General features: G+C 43.3%; 1 protein-coding gene across 1 annotated transcript in view; it reads right to left on the bottom strand.

Annotated features, from left to right (window-relative positions):
- The window catches only part of lrrk2 (leucine-rich repeat kinase 2), a 184,732-nt gene that overhangs the window by 59,724 nt on the left and 105,703 nt on the right, over positions 1-19,305 (bottom strand). The window contains exons 24-30 of the mRNA XM_038812210.1: positions 16,684-16,901; positions 14,523-14,767; positions 12,254-12,402; positions 10,776-10,869; positions 3,994-4,180; positions 3,560-3,741; positions 780-1,015 (exon numbers count right to left, since the gene is read on the bottom strand). Coding sequence (XP_038668138.1) covers positions 780-1,015; positions 3,560-3,741; positions 3,994-4,180; positions 10,776-10,869; positions 12,254-12,402; positions 14,523-14,767; positions 16,684-16,901 — 1,311 coding nt within the window. The remainder of the gene's footprint in view (positions 1-779; positions 1,016-3,559; positions 3,742-3,993; positions 4,181-10,775; positions 10,870-12,253; positions 12,403-14,522; positions 14,768-16,683; positions 16,902-19,305) is intronic.

Below are 19,305 nucleotides of genomic sequence, written 5' to 3'. Positions count from 1 at the left end.
TTTGAGACTGACAGCATTGATAGGTATAAGAAGACGAGGTGGAATATCTAGGTATTAGGTGCATGTCCCAAATGACAAGAAGTGCTGCTGATAAGCGATGGAGTGAGGTGCACTGAGCAGCAAGACATGTTACTGATATTGGAGTAGATGTCATGTGAAGTTGCATTCACTGACACTGACCACATGTTAGGGGTCATTTGACTTCTCATGGTATAACTGTCAGGTCCTCAAGTCCAGATATCAGGGATTTACTTCCCTTGCCACCTGCTCCCTGACCCTTCTGAGTTTGACCCTTGATTGCCAGGAACCATGGTGTCTCTCCCCTTGCCCTCCACTACTACTAGTGCCTTTAACATGACATTCATCATAGTAGAAACCATCTCTACTCCTTTGTGTTTCATTTTCCATGTTTTAAATTACATTACTATTATTCAGTGACATGTTTCTTTAAAATGGACAGATTACCTTTGGGAAGAGCAGACTGGTTGCTCCACATGCTATTAGCACAATGTTGTCTGGCTGCCTGCTGAACAAAAGGCAGCCAGAAGTGAGACATATACTTTGCCCAATGCTACAATCGTAGTAATGAGGTGGACGCACCAAATTTACATGCTGCTCACCTCCAACAGTACTGGTGTGGGCATGTTATAAATCTGAATTTCCCGAAAACTGGCAAACCAATGTTTAGCAGGTGGAGTTTAATGGAAGGAAGCAAAAATAAAGTCGAGCATTTAAAATTCTAGGAAATTAACCTAAATAAAAGACAACAAACAATTTACCTGCAAAATCCCAGACACTCAACATGTATTGATTTTTCTTCCCTTTTTTCTCTTTTCCATTAACTGGCCATTCTTTAACATCAATTCCAATAGTGGCTTTCTCTGGCCCTGGATTTGGTTGCTTGCATTTCATCAGTTGTTGAAGCAATGTTGTTTTACCACTACTAGCATTTCCCACTATCATTAACTTCATTCTGTAATAAGGCACAGCTTTCTTCAAGCGCTGATGTAGAAATCTAAAATGAGACATGTAAACAAGATGTATAAATTTTAAGTTGATCAAAGTACAGTTAAATTACATTTGGCGCAATATTTATTCAGGCTGGGAACAGAGCAGATGGTGGAGGGAGACTGTTGAAATCACAGAGGGATCTGCAAAGAACCACGATAATGGCATGAACTGAGTGTGATTATCATACTGATTCAACCAAATGGCAAAAACTAATAGAAAACATTTCTGGCCCTGGATAAAATAATTTTACAAATATGGTGTCTCATTCCCTCAGAAGAAAATTCATATTGCAGATTTTAAAAACATAAGACGCAATTCAGTGGCCTTGTCGAGCTTGACATGGTGTCGGAGAAAGCCCGTTGAATCTCATGGAGGCCTCTCGCAAAATTTGTGACTTTTGAAACAACTCGGAATCTCACAAGGCGCTGTGATCTGGATCTTCCTCTCGCTGGGTGAGATCCAAGTGTGCATATTTAAATTATCCATTTGGTTCATTTAAATACGCTTTCACTGGATTCTCCTAGTGCCTGAGATTCACCGGCTGTGCCTGCGAGAGATGTCAGGGCACCATTTAGTATTGGTTGATACAAACTAGACCATGTGTAACGGCACATGGGGGGGTTCCCCAGGCCATTTCAAACCCCTGGTAGTCAGGCATTGGGAAGGGTAACACCCTAGCACTCCTGCTGGCACCTGGGCACTGCCAGCCTAGCATCTTGGCACTTGCCCCAGCACACTGTTAGGGTGTCCCAGGTGGCCAGGGTCCCAAACTTGCAGTGCCAAGGTGCCCGAGTGCCAGGTTGCCCATGCCAGGAGTTGGGCCTTTATAAATGACGCCCTGATCCACAGGTAGTCTTTCTGAAAAGTGCAGAAAATGACTAAATTGCGGCTTCGACGAGGAGGTTCTCTTTGAGGCCAAAAACACCCGGCAAAGTGCCGCTGAACAGCAGGGTCTTTCTCAGCGCTGCAGGTGCTGGAAACACCCCAGTAAACACGTTTGAAGCCAGACAGAGAAATGTTTCCGGTTGCGTTGCACCAATAGTTTTTCTATTTTATGTCTCTCCCTAATCCCTTGCACATGTTCCAATATTTAGTTTGTTTCCTGTACAATTATTTAAAACTTATTTATATTTCCTGTTTTCTACTTCCAAATTTCCAGTCTGTGTGTCTCAGTGAGGATTTTTAAAATCTGATTCATTGAAGAGTCTTTCTGTTGCACATACTGCACACAGACATCAGCAATCCCTAGTAGAGGACACCATGCTGGTTCAGACTTGTGTAGACATTTCCACCAACCTAGCCCGTGAAAAGTCTCTGGGTTACTGTACATGAAGTGAACAGCGAGAGGCATTCTTTCGCCACTCAGTAATATCTGGACCAATGCATATTAATGCAGAGCTAATACTCTCAAATTTTAATCTGCCTGAGTTAGCTCCAATTACGGATGCCATTGCACTGTGCCCACAAATTGTTGACCTACTGAGTTCTACAAAACATTTGACTTAAATGGAATTATGGGCGTGATCTACCGGCCACGCTGCGCCCAAAAAACAGGACGCTGCGACACAATGTGGCCGGTAACTATCGCTCCCTGGATCAACCTGGCTTGTCACACCTCATGAGACTTAATGTGATATCACAAGAAGTCGCAATGTGAAGTCCGCCCATTGTGGGCGGGATTGCTTATTGGTAAATCTCCATATTGGAGAGAGTCAGCTGGTCTCACTCTAATATGCAATTCCCTGCGGTAACCAAGGCATTGGGATCCATCCCCTTCACCTTGGAGACCTCGGGCGAGTGCTGTTCAGTGATGGTCGCCACAAACAGGAACCAGATGGAATGAGGGTCGCATCAGGGGTTTGAAAGATCAGGACGCCATTTAAAAATGACATCTCGATCTCTCCATGCACTGCGGAGTTTCGGTGAGCGGGGCTCCTCAGTGCAGGAAATGGAGTAAGTGCGGCATCAGCCGCGCATTCCCCACTGTGGCCTCCTATCTAACTGGAATCATGTTAGATAATGTTGCGTTTCTCGGCATTGTGAGAGCTGGGAAACATGCGACTAAATGTGCTCTCTATGGGACATATTTCCCATTTGTTTTACTTCAGTAAATTGGAAAATTTACTATGGCTCATCTTTCATTCTCACTCCACTGTATAAATATGTCCCACTTTCTCCATCTGTTAGCTTTGACAAAGAGTCTTCAGACTCGAAACATTAGCTCTTTTCTCTCCCTACAGATGCTGCCTGACCTGCTGAGATTTTCCACCATTTTCTCTTTCGTTTCAGATTCCAGCATCCGCATTCATTTGTTTTTATATTTCCCATTTGGTTTGATTGCGCCCTAGAATAGACAAGGCAGTAATCTCCCCTTCGGGCCTTCATACACTCACCAGTCATGCTATTTTCCATCAAGATTAGTTTCATATTTCACACAGCTGCACTAAACATCAATAGTGACATGTAATACTCAGATGGTATTGTGAGATACCTGCACAGCCCTCGCCTGGTTTCCCTAGGTTACACAAAAGAACATAAAGATAGTCACCTTATAATATCTTTTGTTTTGCTGCCGACATGTTTTAAATCCAAATCCAGAAACAGCCCTTGGAGTTCAAGCTCCCACAACTTTTGCAGCTTCCCCATTTCATTTGGCAAGGACCTCAAGTCGGAGTTATAACTCAGGATTAAAGATGTTAGGTTTTCTAGCTGGCCAATTTGAGGAGGTAGCTGGAAGCAACCAAAAAAAAAATCATCCAAACGATTACATCTTAACTCAATATTTCATACATCGAAACATGAAATTTTTTTAAAATGCCAAACATGAATGCACAACTGTAGCAAAGCACAGCTTTAAAGAAAAGTATTTGTTATGTTTATCCATTAATCACACTTTTTCCAATTTATACGAGGATTGAAACAAGTAATCGAATAACAGGTCATTTATTTTCCAATTTACTGAAGTAAAACAAAGTATTTCACCTCCTTCAATTTGTTATTGCTAAGATTCAGCTTTTCTAGTCTTGACCATTTGTTTGCTCCTTCACTCAAATCCAAAACACTGATTTGGTTATGGTTGAATATCAGTTCCCTTAAACTTGACGACTCCCAATGTGCAGGTCCAGGGAGCTCTGATATTTTATTGTGACTTAGGTTCACACTCCTTAAACTGGAGAAAGAAAAAGACATCACAAATCATCGGCTGAAAAAATATTAAATGTTTGCTGATTAATTACAAGGGACAATAAAGCATGAATAAATGATTTGATCTACATCGTTTCCAAGCATTTTCATATCTTGGCTCTCAGATTTTTCCAGAACAATGAATTTAACTCAACAAAAATCATCCAAATCTCTACAGTTTAACCATAGCAGTTCTACTGTACAGCCAGTAGAAATAATTAAGAGGGCACTTAAACACCAAGGAAAGAAGGAATACAGAATTTGTTTATTCAGAACCATTTTCCACGCCACTCTCCGTTCAGATATTTAATCAAGTTCAACATAAAAATTCCTTTCAACTTAACTTAATGTTCAATCAAATAACAAAATTGCTTAAATGTTTTTTTGAGATGGAAGATATGTCATGTTTGTGATCAACTCTTGTGTTTTTAAATGACCTGCTGGCAATGGAGCAATTCTATCTCCGTTGAGTGGGAGTGTAGTTGCCTGCTTTTTTCTTCATGTAATCAATGTTAATTACAAAGCCAACAGAGTATTACGCAACCAATTAACAAGTTACTTTAGTTTCACAGCTAATGTGTCATTATCAGTGATTTCAAAAGTGCTCACCAAAGCAGTGAGGCCATTTGAAATACACGCACCTACAAGTTAACAGCAAAGAAAGGAAACCCGAAAAGATAAACTGAGAATGCTATGCGTAGTTGAAATATCCAACAACAAGCCAGCACTGTCTGATTCAGTGACCTATATCCTGCGTGAGGCACCTCACGGAGTTTTGTGGTTCACGGTGATGGCATGGGTAAAGTACCTAGATAGAATTGGCAGGTAGGGAAGGGAATAGGTAATAGATACAGGAAAAGATTGAGAGACTGAAGCTAGGTATTCAAAAATAAAGTGGGTGGTCTTACAGGGAACACCTTTGGGTAGCTGGTGAATATTTAATAGTGTTAAAAAAACAGGTCTGGACACAGAGGTGCAGCACAGGACTGAGCAGGACATGGAGAGTGCCAAGGGAATTTGAGCAGCAGCAGCATCTGTAGGCCCCAGTGCTGGTTAATGTTTGTGAAGAAGGGGACAAGAGTGAAAAAAGAAAAGATTGTGGTTGGAGCAAGCAATTGAATTTGTGAACACAATCAGAAATGTCAATTCCCAATATTTTATGTTACTGTCAGAAATGGGAAAATTTATCACCCCCTATTGCAGAAAACACGGAGGCATGGGATTCAGGGTGATTTAGCAGTTTGGATCAGAAAATGGCTAGCTGGAAGAAGACAAAGGGTGGTGGTTGATGGGAAATGCTCTGATTGGTGTCCAGTTACTAGTGGTGTACCACAATGATCTGTTTTGGGGCCACTGGTGTTTGTCATTTTTATAAATGACCTGGAGGAGGGCGTGCGAATAAATTTGCAGATGACACTAAAGTCGGCGGAGTTGTGGACAGTGCGGAAGGATATTACAAGTTACAGAGGGACATAGATAAGCTGCAGAGCTGGGCTGAGAGGTGGCAAATGGAGTTTAATGCAGAAAAGTGTGAGGTGATTCATTTTGGAAGTAATAACAGGAAGACAGAGTACTGGGCTAATGGTAAGATTCTCGGTAGTGTGGATGAGCAGAGAGATCTTGGTGTCCATGTACATAGATCCCTGAAAGTTTGGTCATTGGATAGACATATGGATGATAAGGGAATAGTGTAGATGGGCTTTTGAGTGGTTTCACAGGTCGGCGCAACATCGAGGGCCGAAGGGCCTGTACTGCACTGTAATGTTCTATGTTCTCTAATAAACTGGATAAAAGAGAACAAGATCCAGTGGTTTGTTTGACTATTATAAGCTCCTAATATTGTTACTTCATTTATTTTTGATGACGTTGCATTGAAAACATTCCAGAATTCCAAATTCCTTGTAGGAGTTGAGGTAACTCATTGGCAGCAACACATGCTATAAGAATATTAGGTGGGCAGGCATAATGGAAGGTAAGGACAAACCCAAGCCTCAGGCTTCTATGAATTTCTAGGTTGTTGAGGCAACAGAATAGATTTATAGCAGAACCCGGACAAATGTATTCGGATTTCAGGTTTTGTAGCTATGCTATGAATTCTATTTTAGGACTTTGAACATAGTTGCTAAGCTGAGGAAACAAGCATGTTCAAAGATTGCTGTTATTTTTTTTTGTACCAGCTGTTGCTACAAATTGGCTTTGAAAAGCAAAATATTTGATTGGTTTGTTTTTTGTGGAGTCACAGTTTGTGATTCAGGCAACTGAGTGAATCTGCAAGACTAATTTAACAGATAGTTGTTTAAGACATTGGAGAAGCATGGCATTCAGCACATGCAACACTATGGTTCATATGGAAAACAGACTGTCACACATGAAACGTGCATCAAGTAAAACATTTCCAATGGTGCAATGGATCAGGGCATAAGACCCCAGTCAGGAATACAATCAAATTATTTTTAAAAAGCAACAATCAAAGATTTTTAAGGGGATATTCAGGAATACCTTTGTTTACTTTGTTTGGCTTTAGTAAATGCTGTTGTGAAGAAATCCTGCATCTTGTAGAATTACATCAAAAGGATGTAAAGGATACCATCAGAAAGGTTATAACGATCAGGAAAGTCTAAAGCTTTCATGTAGAAAATAGAAGTCTAAGCGGTGACTTAAGAGGGGTCTTTACAATGGTTATGAGGTTGCAGATTATGGTTGAATACAATTCTGCTGCTGATACTGAGAGCATGGCCAGCATGGATTCCCAATTCAAAGTTGCTACACTCTTCAAAATTCATCCAAATGTCCCATGGTGATAGACTTCCAGGGTAACTCACACCTCATTAGCTTTGGTGATGGTGATATCTGGGGCACAAGTCATACTCACTGAATCATATCTTAAGAGGCAATATCAGGCTTGACTATTCTGTGGGATAGCACTCCCAATTTTGCAATGGGAGCCTGTGGGTGTTGGTAAGGAGAATTGTGTTGGGTTTGTCATTTCTGGTGTCGATGAGCCATCTGATTTCAATCCTTTGTTTCCTGAATGGCTTGCTCAATATGAATCAGCATTTATTTTTTTTAAAATATTTTTATTAAGGCATTTATATATATATATACAGTAAACACAGCCAAAACCAAAAAGAGAACAACCCCCCCCCCCCCCCCACTGCTGACGTCTTAACTAACCTTGAAGAAGTCATTGTACGGCTTCCATCTCCGGGCAACCCCCTCTCAAGGTAAACTTGATTTTTTTTTCCCAGCGGAAGAAATTCCGTGAGGTTGCTCACTCACATCCCCAGCTTCGGTGACACCGAGTCCCTCCATTCCAACAAAATCCATCTCTGGGCTACCCGAGAGGCAAAGGCCAAAATATCGGCCTCTCTCGCCCCCTGGACTCCTGGGTCTTCCGATACGCCAAAAATCACCACTTCTGGACTCGGGGCAACCTTCACCTTCAGCACCTCGGACATTACGTCTGCAAACCCCTGCCAGAACCCCTTCAGCTTCGGATAAGCCCAAAACGTGCATGGCCTCCCCGCGCACTACCCACACCTGTCCTTCACCCCCTCAAAGAACCTGTTCATCCGAGCCACCGTCACATGGACCTTATGGACTACTTTGAATTGAATAAGGCTAAGCTTAACATACAAAGAGGATGAATTCATTCTCCTCAAAGCCTCCTCCCACAACCCATCCTCTAATTCCATCCCCAGCTCCTCCTCCGACTTGAGTTTAACTTCTCCTATCGGGGCTCCCTCCCAGTCCATTAACTCCTTAAAAATCTCCAACACCGTAGCCTCTCCAACACCTGCTTTCAATAATACCTTGTCCTGCTGCTCCAGGGGCGGCAGGTCAGAAAAGGACGGCAACTGCTTCCTAACATAATACCAAACCTGTAAGTTCTGGAACCCATTCCCACTGGGCAGCTCATACTCCTCTTCCAATTCCTCTACACTCGAAAAGCTGCCCCCTGTAAAGAGATCCCCAAACTGTGTGATCACCGCCCACCGCTACCCCCGGTGCAAATCTATGATTCCCACAAATCTGTGCCCAGACCACGGCACCTTCCAACCTCAGCTGCTGCGCCACTTTCCCCACACCCTCAATGCCGCCACCACCATAGATCACATGGAGTAACTTTTAAATAATAAATAATTAATAAATAATAATAATTTTTATTAGTGTCACAAGTAGGCTTACATTAACACTGCAATGAAGTTACTGTGAAAAGCCCCTAGTCGCCACATTCCAGCGCCTGTTCGGGTATACGGAGGGAGAATTCAGAATGCCCAAATTACCTAACAGCACATCTTTCGGGACTTGTGGGAGGAAACTGGAGCACCCGGAGGAAACCCACGCAGACACAGGGAGAGCGTGCAGACTCCACACAGACAGTGACCCAAGCCGGGAATCGAACCTGGGACCCTGGAGCTGTGAAGCAACTGTGCTTACCACTGTGCTACCGTACCGCCCACTCCCCCCCCCCCCCCCCCCCCACACACAAACCCCAAATTAAAAGCATTAATTTTCCTGAAAAATAAAGGCCTTTGGAATAAAGATTGGAAGGATCTGGAAAACCAATGAGAACCTCGGGAGAACCGTCATTTTCACGGTCTGCATCTGCCCCGCCAGTGACAAAGGGAGAAATTCCCATCTCTTGGAGCACAGGGTCTCATTATGCGCGGACGATCTACTACTTATCTTATCGGGTCCACTGAGTGGTATTGGAGGATAATAAACATTTTAGTGGAATTTGGCCGGTTTTCCGTCTGCGGCTTCCTCATCAGTGCCCGATTGGCCTTCAGGGGCTGGTTGAAGGCCCCCTCCCCCATTAGCTGCTCCAACATTTTGCCGACATTAGCGCCTGCGTCCTCTCCCTTGATACCCTCTGGCATCCCCACAATTCTCGAATTTAGCCTTCGGCAGCGGTTATCCAAATCTTACACTTTCTCCTTGAGCCACTTCTGGGTCTCCCTCAACATCCCAATTTTGGTCGTCAACGAGGTAAGCTATTCCTTGTACTTCCCGACCTACTCCTCCACCTTCTGGATCGCCTGGCTCTGGGAGTACAGCCTCAGCTCCACATAGTCGATCCCCACTTTCAGTGGGTCAACCACCTTCGCCAAGTCCTCCTGAGTCTCCCTCCTCTGCTGACTGAACTTTTCATTCAGAAAGTCCACCGGCTGCCCCGTTGACCATTGGGCTGGTAAGGTCAACCCCTTGCTCTCCGCCATCTTTCTATGTGTCGTAAGAAGAGTTTCTTGCTCTTGCAGCTCCTTTCTTCGAAACCTACTTCTGGTCCAGTAATCCATCCACCGACCTCACCAGTGGAGTATAACTTTCCTCCACCACCTCTACACCTTTTTCCTCCAAAATATCTGCCCGGCAACCGGGGAAAAGGACCGAAAAAAACGCCACAAGCGGGAGCTGCCAAATGTGCGACCGCTCACTCCATGGCCGCCACCGTAAATCTATAAGTCAGTATTTAAGAGTCAGCCATATTGCTGCGGGCTCAGAGTCACAGTTAGGCCAGACTAGACAGGAACAGCCTTATCTTCCCTAAAGGGGACCAGAGGGGTTTCTATTCACCATTAGCTTAGATTTTTAATTCCAGATTGAATTAATTAAATTTAAATTCCACCAACTGCTGTGGTGGAAGATTTGAACCCAGGTCCTCAGAGCATTGCTTGGGCCTCTGGATCACTAGTCCAGTAACATCAGCCCTATGCCATCACCTCCCTATTTGTTTTGTGACGTTTACAAAATTAGCTGTTAAAGAAATTAATTCCATACCCCTTCCCCTGGGAGGATTAAGTTAAATACCCTTGTGAAAGCAATGTTTATATGCTGACAGTTCAAGGAGTGGATTATCTGTTGGCGTGATCCTTTGTTTCACTGGCAGTGCATTCACGCCCATGGATTTCCCGACGGTGTGGGGGTGCCCACAATGTGAAACCCCATTGGCTGGCTGGGAGGGACAGAGGACCCCGCTGTCAATGGGGGGGGGGGGAGAGAACCATCTCCGGGGATGGCCTCCACGGTGGCCAGGCCCCCGATCGGGGGCTACCGATCAGCGGGCGCACTCATTCCAGGGGGGTCTATGTTCCTCCACACTGGGCCCCTATAGGACTCTGCCATGTTGCGCGGGGGCCGGCACGGAGTCAGCAAACATGCACAGGGCCAGCTTTTGGCGCCTTTCTGGCCCCCGAAGAATAGGAAAATTACTGGGCCTGGAGGCCCGTTGACGCCGGCGTTGCTCGCGTCATTTTTGACGCCGGCGTCAACACTTGGCCGCGATATTGGAGAATCCCGGCCCATAAGTATGGTTGGTGGGGAAAGGAAAAAAAAATTAAGGGCGCTGAGGAGACTATACCTTTGAAAATGAGGGTTAGGCAAATTTGTTAGTTCAGACTAATGGGACTTTTGCTACATTCTCAGGTCATGTTATATTGTAGTTAGAAATGATTGATGCAAACACCAAATCAAAAAACATATCACTCTTGGCAATGGCATCCCTGTTCCTGGTGATACATTCATTCACTCACACACACTCAAAAAGATATAAAGAATGATTGACAGGCTAAAGGACATACTGTTGAAGCTTGAGAATTGCTTTGGGAACTGTGTCAAACTTGTTGCTGGCCAAATCGATTGTAGTCATTTTTGACGGCAAACCAGTCAACATACCTGTTAAAGTGAAATAACCAATCAGTAACTCACAAAAAAAGGTCTGAATTGGGTTGTCAAAGATACAAACCCGATTCAAATAAATACACGGTAGACAACAGGATGGAAAATATTTTCCAAATTCAGGAAAGGAAAAATAGAGTTAACTGTCTTATAATGCAACATAATGTAACATTCTGAACCTTTCTGCAAAGCCCAACAAATACAATAATGTACTGATAGGACACTGCACTCTATTACAAATAGTGCTGTATAGCACAGTGTCTTTTTCCCTATCTATTCTTTGAACCTTTTCATAGGCCCATAAACGAGGAGAATTAGTCAACCAAGCAAAGGGGGGAGGGGCATACTTTTAGTGCTTTCTTTTAACAAGCACAAATTATAGTGGAAATTCGAGTTGCGCTGAATATAACTTGCATGTAAAATTCCTCAGATCTTTTGTGCTAGCTGTAACCCAAGAAAGTACAGTGTAGAAACGCCATGCAGTTCTCATTAAGAAATTTACTGAGGATAAAAGATGCCAAGAGAGAGCAGAAACCCAAGACTTTTTGAAGTGATTTCAAATGATAATTCAAAAAGCACCCACCCCATCTGTAGGAGCATGGTTGGCTGTTCCTCAGAGAAGCACAAAATGCAAGTCAGGCAAATCAACGGAGAAATCTAAAAGGGCAGCAGACTGGGGCTGGAATTCTCAGGCCATTATGATTCTGTACCTGTCAGCAGCGTACCCTGGACCGCAGGTTTCCCGGTGGCTTCAATGGGAAATCCCATTGACAACCGACAGGAGTAAAGAAGCTCGCCGCCAGCAAACAGCACGCTGCCGGTAACACGCAGCTGGGATTTCCAGGCGTATTAACCTGAGCTCAATGGTAGCACTGTCGCCTCCGAATCAGAAGGTTGAGTGTTCAAGATCCAAGAGCTTCAGCACAGGATTGTAATTAACTATTTTAGACAGTTTTAAACTCATATTTCACATCTCAAGAGATAGACCTGTTAGGGCCTAAGCACAGTTGATGTAAACTGGTCCCATTGGTAGAAAGCTTGATAGCCAGAGATGACAGATTTAAAGTGACTTGCAAAAGAATCAAAGGTGAAATGATGAGGAAGGATTTTTTTTAAACACACCAAATGGTTACGATCTGGAATGCATTGCCTAAAAGGGTGGTGGAAGACAGATACAAAAAGTAATTGGATATGCACCTGAAGGGGAAACCAGTGTAGGGCTACATGGAAAGGCTCATTTTCTATTGCAGAGAATCACCAGACTTGATGAGCTGGGTGACCTCCTTCTGTGCTGTAAAATGCCTATAACCTTTTGACTAAAGTACACAATCACATCAAGAAATCTATTTCACCTTTGCAATTTTTGCACAAATATACTTACTGAGATGATTCTCCGAGACTCTGAATGTTTCCAGCTTTGAGCACTGGATCAGAAATGTATCCACTATGGTAGAAATGCAATTCTGACTAAGATCCAACAGATTAAGCTCAGTCAAACATAGCAAAGATACAATTGTCCTCATTTTGTTTCTGAAATATGGAGAAAAAGTAAACAATTTAAATAAAAGTAAGTTTCCAAATCTACAAACAAAAAATTAGCTCAAGGCATGCATATTTGAAATATTAAATCACATCAAATCCCTGATCTGAACTGGATCTCTCAAAGCTCTGGGACCATTTCAACAATAATGTGAAAGTCACTATAGTCCCAGAGGACCACAGGCTGCTTTGAGAGAGGGAGAGCTGACTGGTGGTAATTTAACCTGAGGGTCAGCACACTTCAGGTGAGGGACAAGTTTGATAATAACCTCAACCGGTACAGGAATTGAACCCATGCTGTTGGCAATGCTCTGTATCAGAAACTAGCCGTCCAGCCAACTGAGCTAACCGACCTCCCAGGGCAGGGGGAGAGCACGGGGCTGGCAAATTCAGTTCTCAAATTATATAAACTTTACTAGCTGCATTTTGTCCATTGGCCTCCACCTCAGATTTTATTCAAAATAATTGTAATGTATATTTTGATAATACAGCCACACACAAATCCATGCCAGCTCAGACAGAAAGATATGTTTTCACAATTTAGTTTGAAATACTGTTGATGGCTGAGCAAAATCTCTTTCACCCCCAAGCAGGAATATCAAATATTATACAGCACAAACAAAAATAGGTATTTTTTTCAATTTACCTTATTATGGGACAAAACTGTTTTTATTCATTATTTGAATGTACATATGCTGACATTGCCATCATTTGTTACTGATCCCTAACTGCCCTCAACTGAGTGGCTTGCGAGGCTGCTTCACAGGGCAGTTAAGAGTCAATTGCTGCGGGTTTGACGAGACCGGGTAAAGATGGTAGTTCCTCTTCCTTGAAGGGTATTAGTGAACCAGAAGGATTTTCACAACAATCGATTGTTATATCTTCACCACTATTGAGACTATCTTTTTTCCAAATGTATTTAATTAAATTTAAATTCCCAGCTGCCATACTGTGTGGGTTTCCTCCAGGTGCTCTGGTTTCCTCCCACAAGTCACGAAAGATGTGCTTGTTGGGTGAATTGAACATTCTGAATTCTCCCTCCGTGTACCCGAACAGGCGCCGGAGTGTGGCGACTAGGGGCTTTTCACAGTAACTTCAGTGACACGAATAAAAATTATTATTAACTCATGTCTCTGATCATTAGTTTGTTTCAATATTTTTATGATTCTACCCATTGTCAACACTATGGCCACGATTCAACCAAAACATTTCAAAGGGCGCAGTTGGACAGTGATGTTGTCACTGGATGAGTAATCCAAAAACCCAGGATAATGATTTGGGGACCCGGGTTTGAATCCCACCATGGGAGGTGATGAAATTTAAACTCAATAAAATATCTGGAATTAAAAATCAAATGATGGCCATGAAACCATTGTTGATTGTCGCAAAACCCATCTGTTCATAATGTCCTTTAGAGAAGGAAATCTGCCATCTCTCCCTAGTCTGGCCTACATGTGACTCCAGACCCACAGCAATGTGGTTGACTCTTAACTACCCCCTCAAGGACAATTAGGGATGGGCATTAAATACTGGCACAGCCTGCGATGCCCACATCCCATGAACGAAAAAAATAAAAATTCAACTCAATGGGAGCAAAGTTCCATAGCGAGCGTGTTTAGCCACACATTTCCCAGTGCTCGCAGCACCAAGAAATACATGGCTATACAATGCCATCCACGTTAAATAAGGTGTCTCAGTGGGGAAGGCGCGACCGAAGCTGCACACAGCTCCGTTTTCTACCCCGAGCAGCTCAGCTCACTGGAACTCCTCAGTAAAGCGAGAGATAGCAACCTGATCTCTAAGGCTCCCGATGCAATCCCTAACACCCCCACCAAGCCCCAATGCACTATGGGAGGGTCCCCAGTTTCCCCCATACACCCCCCCATACCAACTCAGGGCATCACGCCCCCCCCCCCCCACCCGATCGCCAGCACACAGAAAATGCTAGCCTCGCACCTTGGCAGTGCCAACCTGGCATCCTGTCAGTGCCCCTGCCAGCTGGCAGTGCCACCTGTTTAAATAACAGGCATTTATCCTGCTTTAAATAACAACAATCTCATTGGCAATAACCAGAGTGGCGTATATGCAGAAAACTCTTTTTAAAATCTTACCCTTTAATTAACAGCTCTTGCAATTTTTCTGTAGTTTTATTAAGACACTCTGGAAAAGAGGAGAGTTGATTATGCGACAAATTTAATTTTTTCAGTGTTGGGCATTTGCCGTTCGTAGTCAGAGAATGGCCGATGTTGTTTCTGGAGATATCAAGGGAGGTAATGGACTGCATTTCCAGCAAACATGAAGGAAAGGAGGTGAACTTGTTATTGCTAATGTCCAAGTCAGTCAGGCACTCAAGAATCTAGGGGAAAAATAAGAGAACCATATTAGAGAATGACAAATCCTATATCAAATAAAATCAATTGTAAGTGATTTGTTTTCCCCATAAGGTTGCATTAGAAATGCTTACTTCGGTGTCAGTATTTTCCAATTTAACATATCCTCAAATGCTCACAGGCTACTAATTTGACAAGTGCACTAAATGTGTCTAATGTGGCATGATCATCATGTCACTTTCTAAAACATCTGTTTCTTTATTTGATGAATTCTATAACTCAGCTCTCCAAAAGGAAAGAGCCCCAAAATTGGCATGGGGATCATGAGCCAAGGTTGCACCACATCCATTGCTTCCAAGGCAGGCAGCACACAAACATTAAGCTATCTGCTCATTTAAATGATTGCAGCAGGCAGCCAGAGCCAAGCGTGCTACTGTGTTACTGCCTGTCTGAGTAGAGGGTGCAAAATTGTGAGGCTATCACATGTTAATCTGCACAATAAAGCCAACCTGCACCTTCTAAAAGGGAGGTATCTGGAGCAGGCACTTGAAGTCATCTAACAACTGATTCTGACCAGGGAAAGATAAGTGAGTTGCGCAACATGACAAAGAGCATGTTCCAAAATTTTCAAACTACCCTGGGGCCTTGTTGCAGGGGATGGAGAGGAGAAGCGATGTCATCAGCCCAAGGCAACAAGAAGGCCTTCAAGAATAATTTTGCATGAGGACCAGATAGCCATGGCACTCGATGCCAAGCATCTAGCCAAAGGACCTGCGTGCAGTACCAAAAAGAATTAATGACTCTACATATGTGATAATGGTCAGTGAATGCATCTTCAAATGCACAACTAGCCACACACACTGCTCCATGCACTCCTATCAGTTAACTATCAATCACTTTTGCAGCACGGCCGCACTGTGGTTAGCACAGTTGCTTCACAGCTCCAGGGTCCCAGGTTCGATTCCCGGCTTGGGTCACTGTCTGTGCGGAGACTGCACATTCTCCCCGTGTCTGCATGGGTTTCCTCCGGGTGCTCCGATTTCCTCCCACAGTCCAAAGATGTGCAGGTTAGGATGACTGGCCGTGCTAAATTGCCCTTAGTGTCCAAAATAAAAAGGTTGGGTGGGGTTACTGGGTTACGGAGATATGTAGAAGTGTGGGCTTAAATGGGGTGCTCTTTCAAAGGGCAGGGTACAGATTCGATGGGCCAAATGGCCTCCTTCTACAGTGTAAATTCTATGACTATCAATCATGACTTGTAACTAACATTCACATGAAATTGCACCCTCACATGATTGGTGGAGCAGACATGATGGACTGAATGGCCTATTCCTGTTCCTATGTTCCAATGCACTTATGCAAGTGTCATAACCATATCTCATACCATGCACCTGCTGTCAGCTATTCAACCATGACATCCACATCACCCAAACAAAGTACACCATACTCACTGAAGCACTTCCCTCTTCTCTTGCAGAACAAAATGGTGCACAAACACAGGCAGCCGCACCTATTTGGGAGGGGGGGTGATGACGACAGGATAGGTAGGCAGCCTTTTCCTTACCCCAATGAAGGAAAAGGCGCTCGCCATTATAGCAGCAGTGTTGAGGCCAGGGGCAATGGTGGACCCGAAACCATTAAAGGTGCTGGTATTTTAAGAGCATGAAGGCAGTTGTGGGTGGGATTGAAAAAATGTTGATAAGGAGATGAATTTAGCAGGCTCTTTCTTTACTCAAATCAGTAGTGCAGTTAAGACTGCTACCTCATACTCTAATAGGGCAGCACAGGCTTTACAATGGATGCCAATAGAACAAAATTATTCTTTCCTTTTTCCCATGTTACACGTTGTTCTCAAAAAGCTAGAACACAATGCTCATTGATTAAAAATGCCTGGAAACTGTGGTGTCTAATAAGTGTGAAAAAGATACATTGCAGTTCTTACAGTGCACAAATCTTGGGAGACGTCAGTTAAATTATTTTGACTTAGATCCAGCTTTTGTACTTGTGCAAGTTGTGCAGCAATACAACACTTTTCACTGATGGAGCTTAGATTTTCTAAGTCATTTGCAGAAAGATCCAATGACCAGATGAATTCTGTCTCAGAAGCAAGCTGCAACTGGTTTTGCCCATTTCCAAAAGAGGGTCTTTTTGACGCACAATCTAGGATTAAGCACACATATTTTTTAAGTTGCATAATTAGTTTCCTCAAATTTTAAGATTGGTTCATGAATTTTTTGATATAAATTCTTTGGAGAAAAGGGTAGTTTTATGGCATTTATACTTGTATTGGTAAATATTCGAAAAAAGGGGCGTGATCTACTGGTCACCTTGTGCCGAAAAGGTGGTGGGCTGGAAGGTGCCGGCAGATCCTTCTTCCCGGATCTACCGGCTCGCCATGCCTTGCGAGTTCTAAGGCGATCTCATGACACGTTGCGATCTGAATCCCGCCCATTGTAGGCAGGATCACCATCTGGCAAATCTGGATATTAGAGCGGGACAGTTCGACTCACTCTAATATGCAGCTCGCCTGATCTACCGAGGCCTGGGCATCTGACCCCTTCCCCTCGGAGACCACAAAAGGGGCCCTTGGGGGGGGGTCTCCCAGTGGATCAGAGACTCCAGGAGGTTGCCCTCTTCGCAGGGTGGCACTCTGGCACTGTGGGTACCAAACCTGGCAGCTGGCACTGGCATCCTGGCACCTTGGTACTGCCAGCCAGGGTACCAGGCTGGCAATGCCACCTGGCACTGCCAGTGGACCCCTTTATAAGTGAGCTGGGGCTTTTGGGCCGATTCTGGTGACATGTCAAGGGCTCAAGAGATTGGGCGCCAATTAAAAATGGCATCCTGATCTCTTTCTGCACTGAGGAGTTTCCGCGAGCAGAGATCATCGATGCAGGAAACAGGACTAAGTGCAGTCTCGGCAGAGCATTTCCTGCTGAGGCCCTGAATTGCAACAAAGTCCCGATAGGTAGCGTGGTGTTTCCTGGCGCACTTGGCTAAACCTGCTATCATGGAACACTGTTGCAATTTGTCAGGTCACGCGGAAAGTATAGTTTTAAGTGTGTTTAATTTAATATTTCTGTGCATGGAAGAGTAAAACACTAGTTAGAGTGCATGGGGGTTGGTTTCAAGTCCAAACTGTGATTCTATTGTGCTAAGAGAGAGCTCCGGCATGAAGAGTAAAGTTGTTGCTTAGCAACTGCGTCCTTGCAAGCTTTTGAAGCTTTTAAATTTTAGTTTAGCTAATTTGATTGCAGTTAGAGATAGGTGGGAAGAGCAAAGGCAGCTCTCACAGCTCTGTTAGAAGCAGTTGGTTTTAGAAGGCTAGGGAAGGAACATCTCTCTCAGCCTTGTGTGAAGAAATTCCATACTACAGAATAATAGTTAAGAAAACAGATGCCCGAAGTCCAACTAGTTAAAACTAGATAAAGTAAGAAAAGTTTCCAAGAAGGATTGGAGTTAACGGAACAGAGAAAACCAGAATAGATTACGGTTCAGTAAAGTCTCAGAGAGTTGAAAAGGTATTGAATCCTGAGAGACCAAAAAGATATCTGCAGTTCTGCTAAGGTTTGGGAGAAATTATTATAGTTTGGTTGACATTATTTGAAATAATTGTGGAAATCGGTGGCTGGATCTCATGTTTGTGTAAAAGCCTTTAAGGCAAAATAAATCTGACGGGAGAGGTGTAAAACCTGAAAGTGAAATCTTGATGGAAGAAGTGAAAGGAAATTTAGATTTGGGTTTATTGTCACATGTACCAAGGTACAGTGAAAATACTGTTGTGCGTGCAGTCCAGATAGATCGTTCCATACATGAAAAACATCAGACATATGTCATGTGAGTGTCCCTTTAAGAAAGGTTTCTGTCTTATCACATGGCTTCAGTGATGTCATTGTGTGGATGGAGCTGGGTTGTGGTCTCTGGGAGTTTTTTTTGGTTTCGCTTTCACGTTTGAATGCTGTGGACACAGACACATTTTAATAGCTGTTTCCAGACTGCTTGGTAACTTAAAAGAGATAATTGCTTTCTGGAAGGAATTCAAACCTGCTGTTTGAAAAGGGGAACAGAGTATCAATAACAAGTCTTAAAGACAGTGAGACTGTTGTGTGCTGGGCCACACCTTTGAAAAAGGGTTTCTGGTTTTACTTGGATTTCGTGATTGAATTGGAACAGTTAAGTGGGAATTCATTAAGGGTTATATATAGATTACTGTAGTTGTGTGGGGTCTTTATATTTGTAGTTGATAAAAATTCTTGCTCTGAGTGTTTATACAAATGTTAACTAAATTCTTAGAATAAAGCTTGTTTTTTTATTAAAAGCGCCTAAGAAATCCTTTGAATAACACCTGAAAGGCAGACTCTTGTGCTCATCTTAGCCAAATTCAACAAACAGTTATAGGTCAGGTGAACTCCATAATATACTTTGGAGTTTTCTAAACCCTGGCCCATGACACATACGATAGATACACAATGTAAATATATAGACATAAACATTGGATGAAGCATACGGTGCTACTCAGTAGAGAAGATGATTGGAAAGATCAGTTTGTTCATAAGAGGGTCAT

Source organism: Scyliorhinus canicula, chromosome 11, assembly GCF_902713615.1.
Source record: "Scyliorhinus canicula chromosome 11, sScyCan1.1, whole genome shotgun sequence".
NCBI lineage: Eukaryota > Metazoa > Chordata > Chondrichthyes > Carcharhiniformes > Scyliorhinidae > Scyliorhinus > Scyliorhinus canicula.
This window is presented reverse-complemented; position numbering and strand designations above follow the sequence as displayed.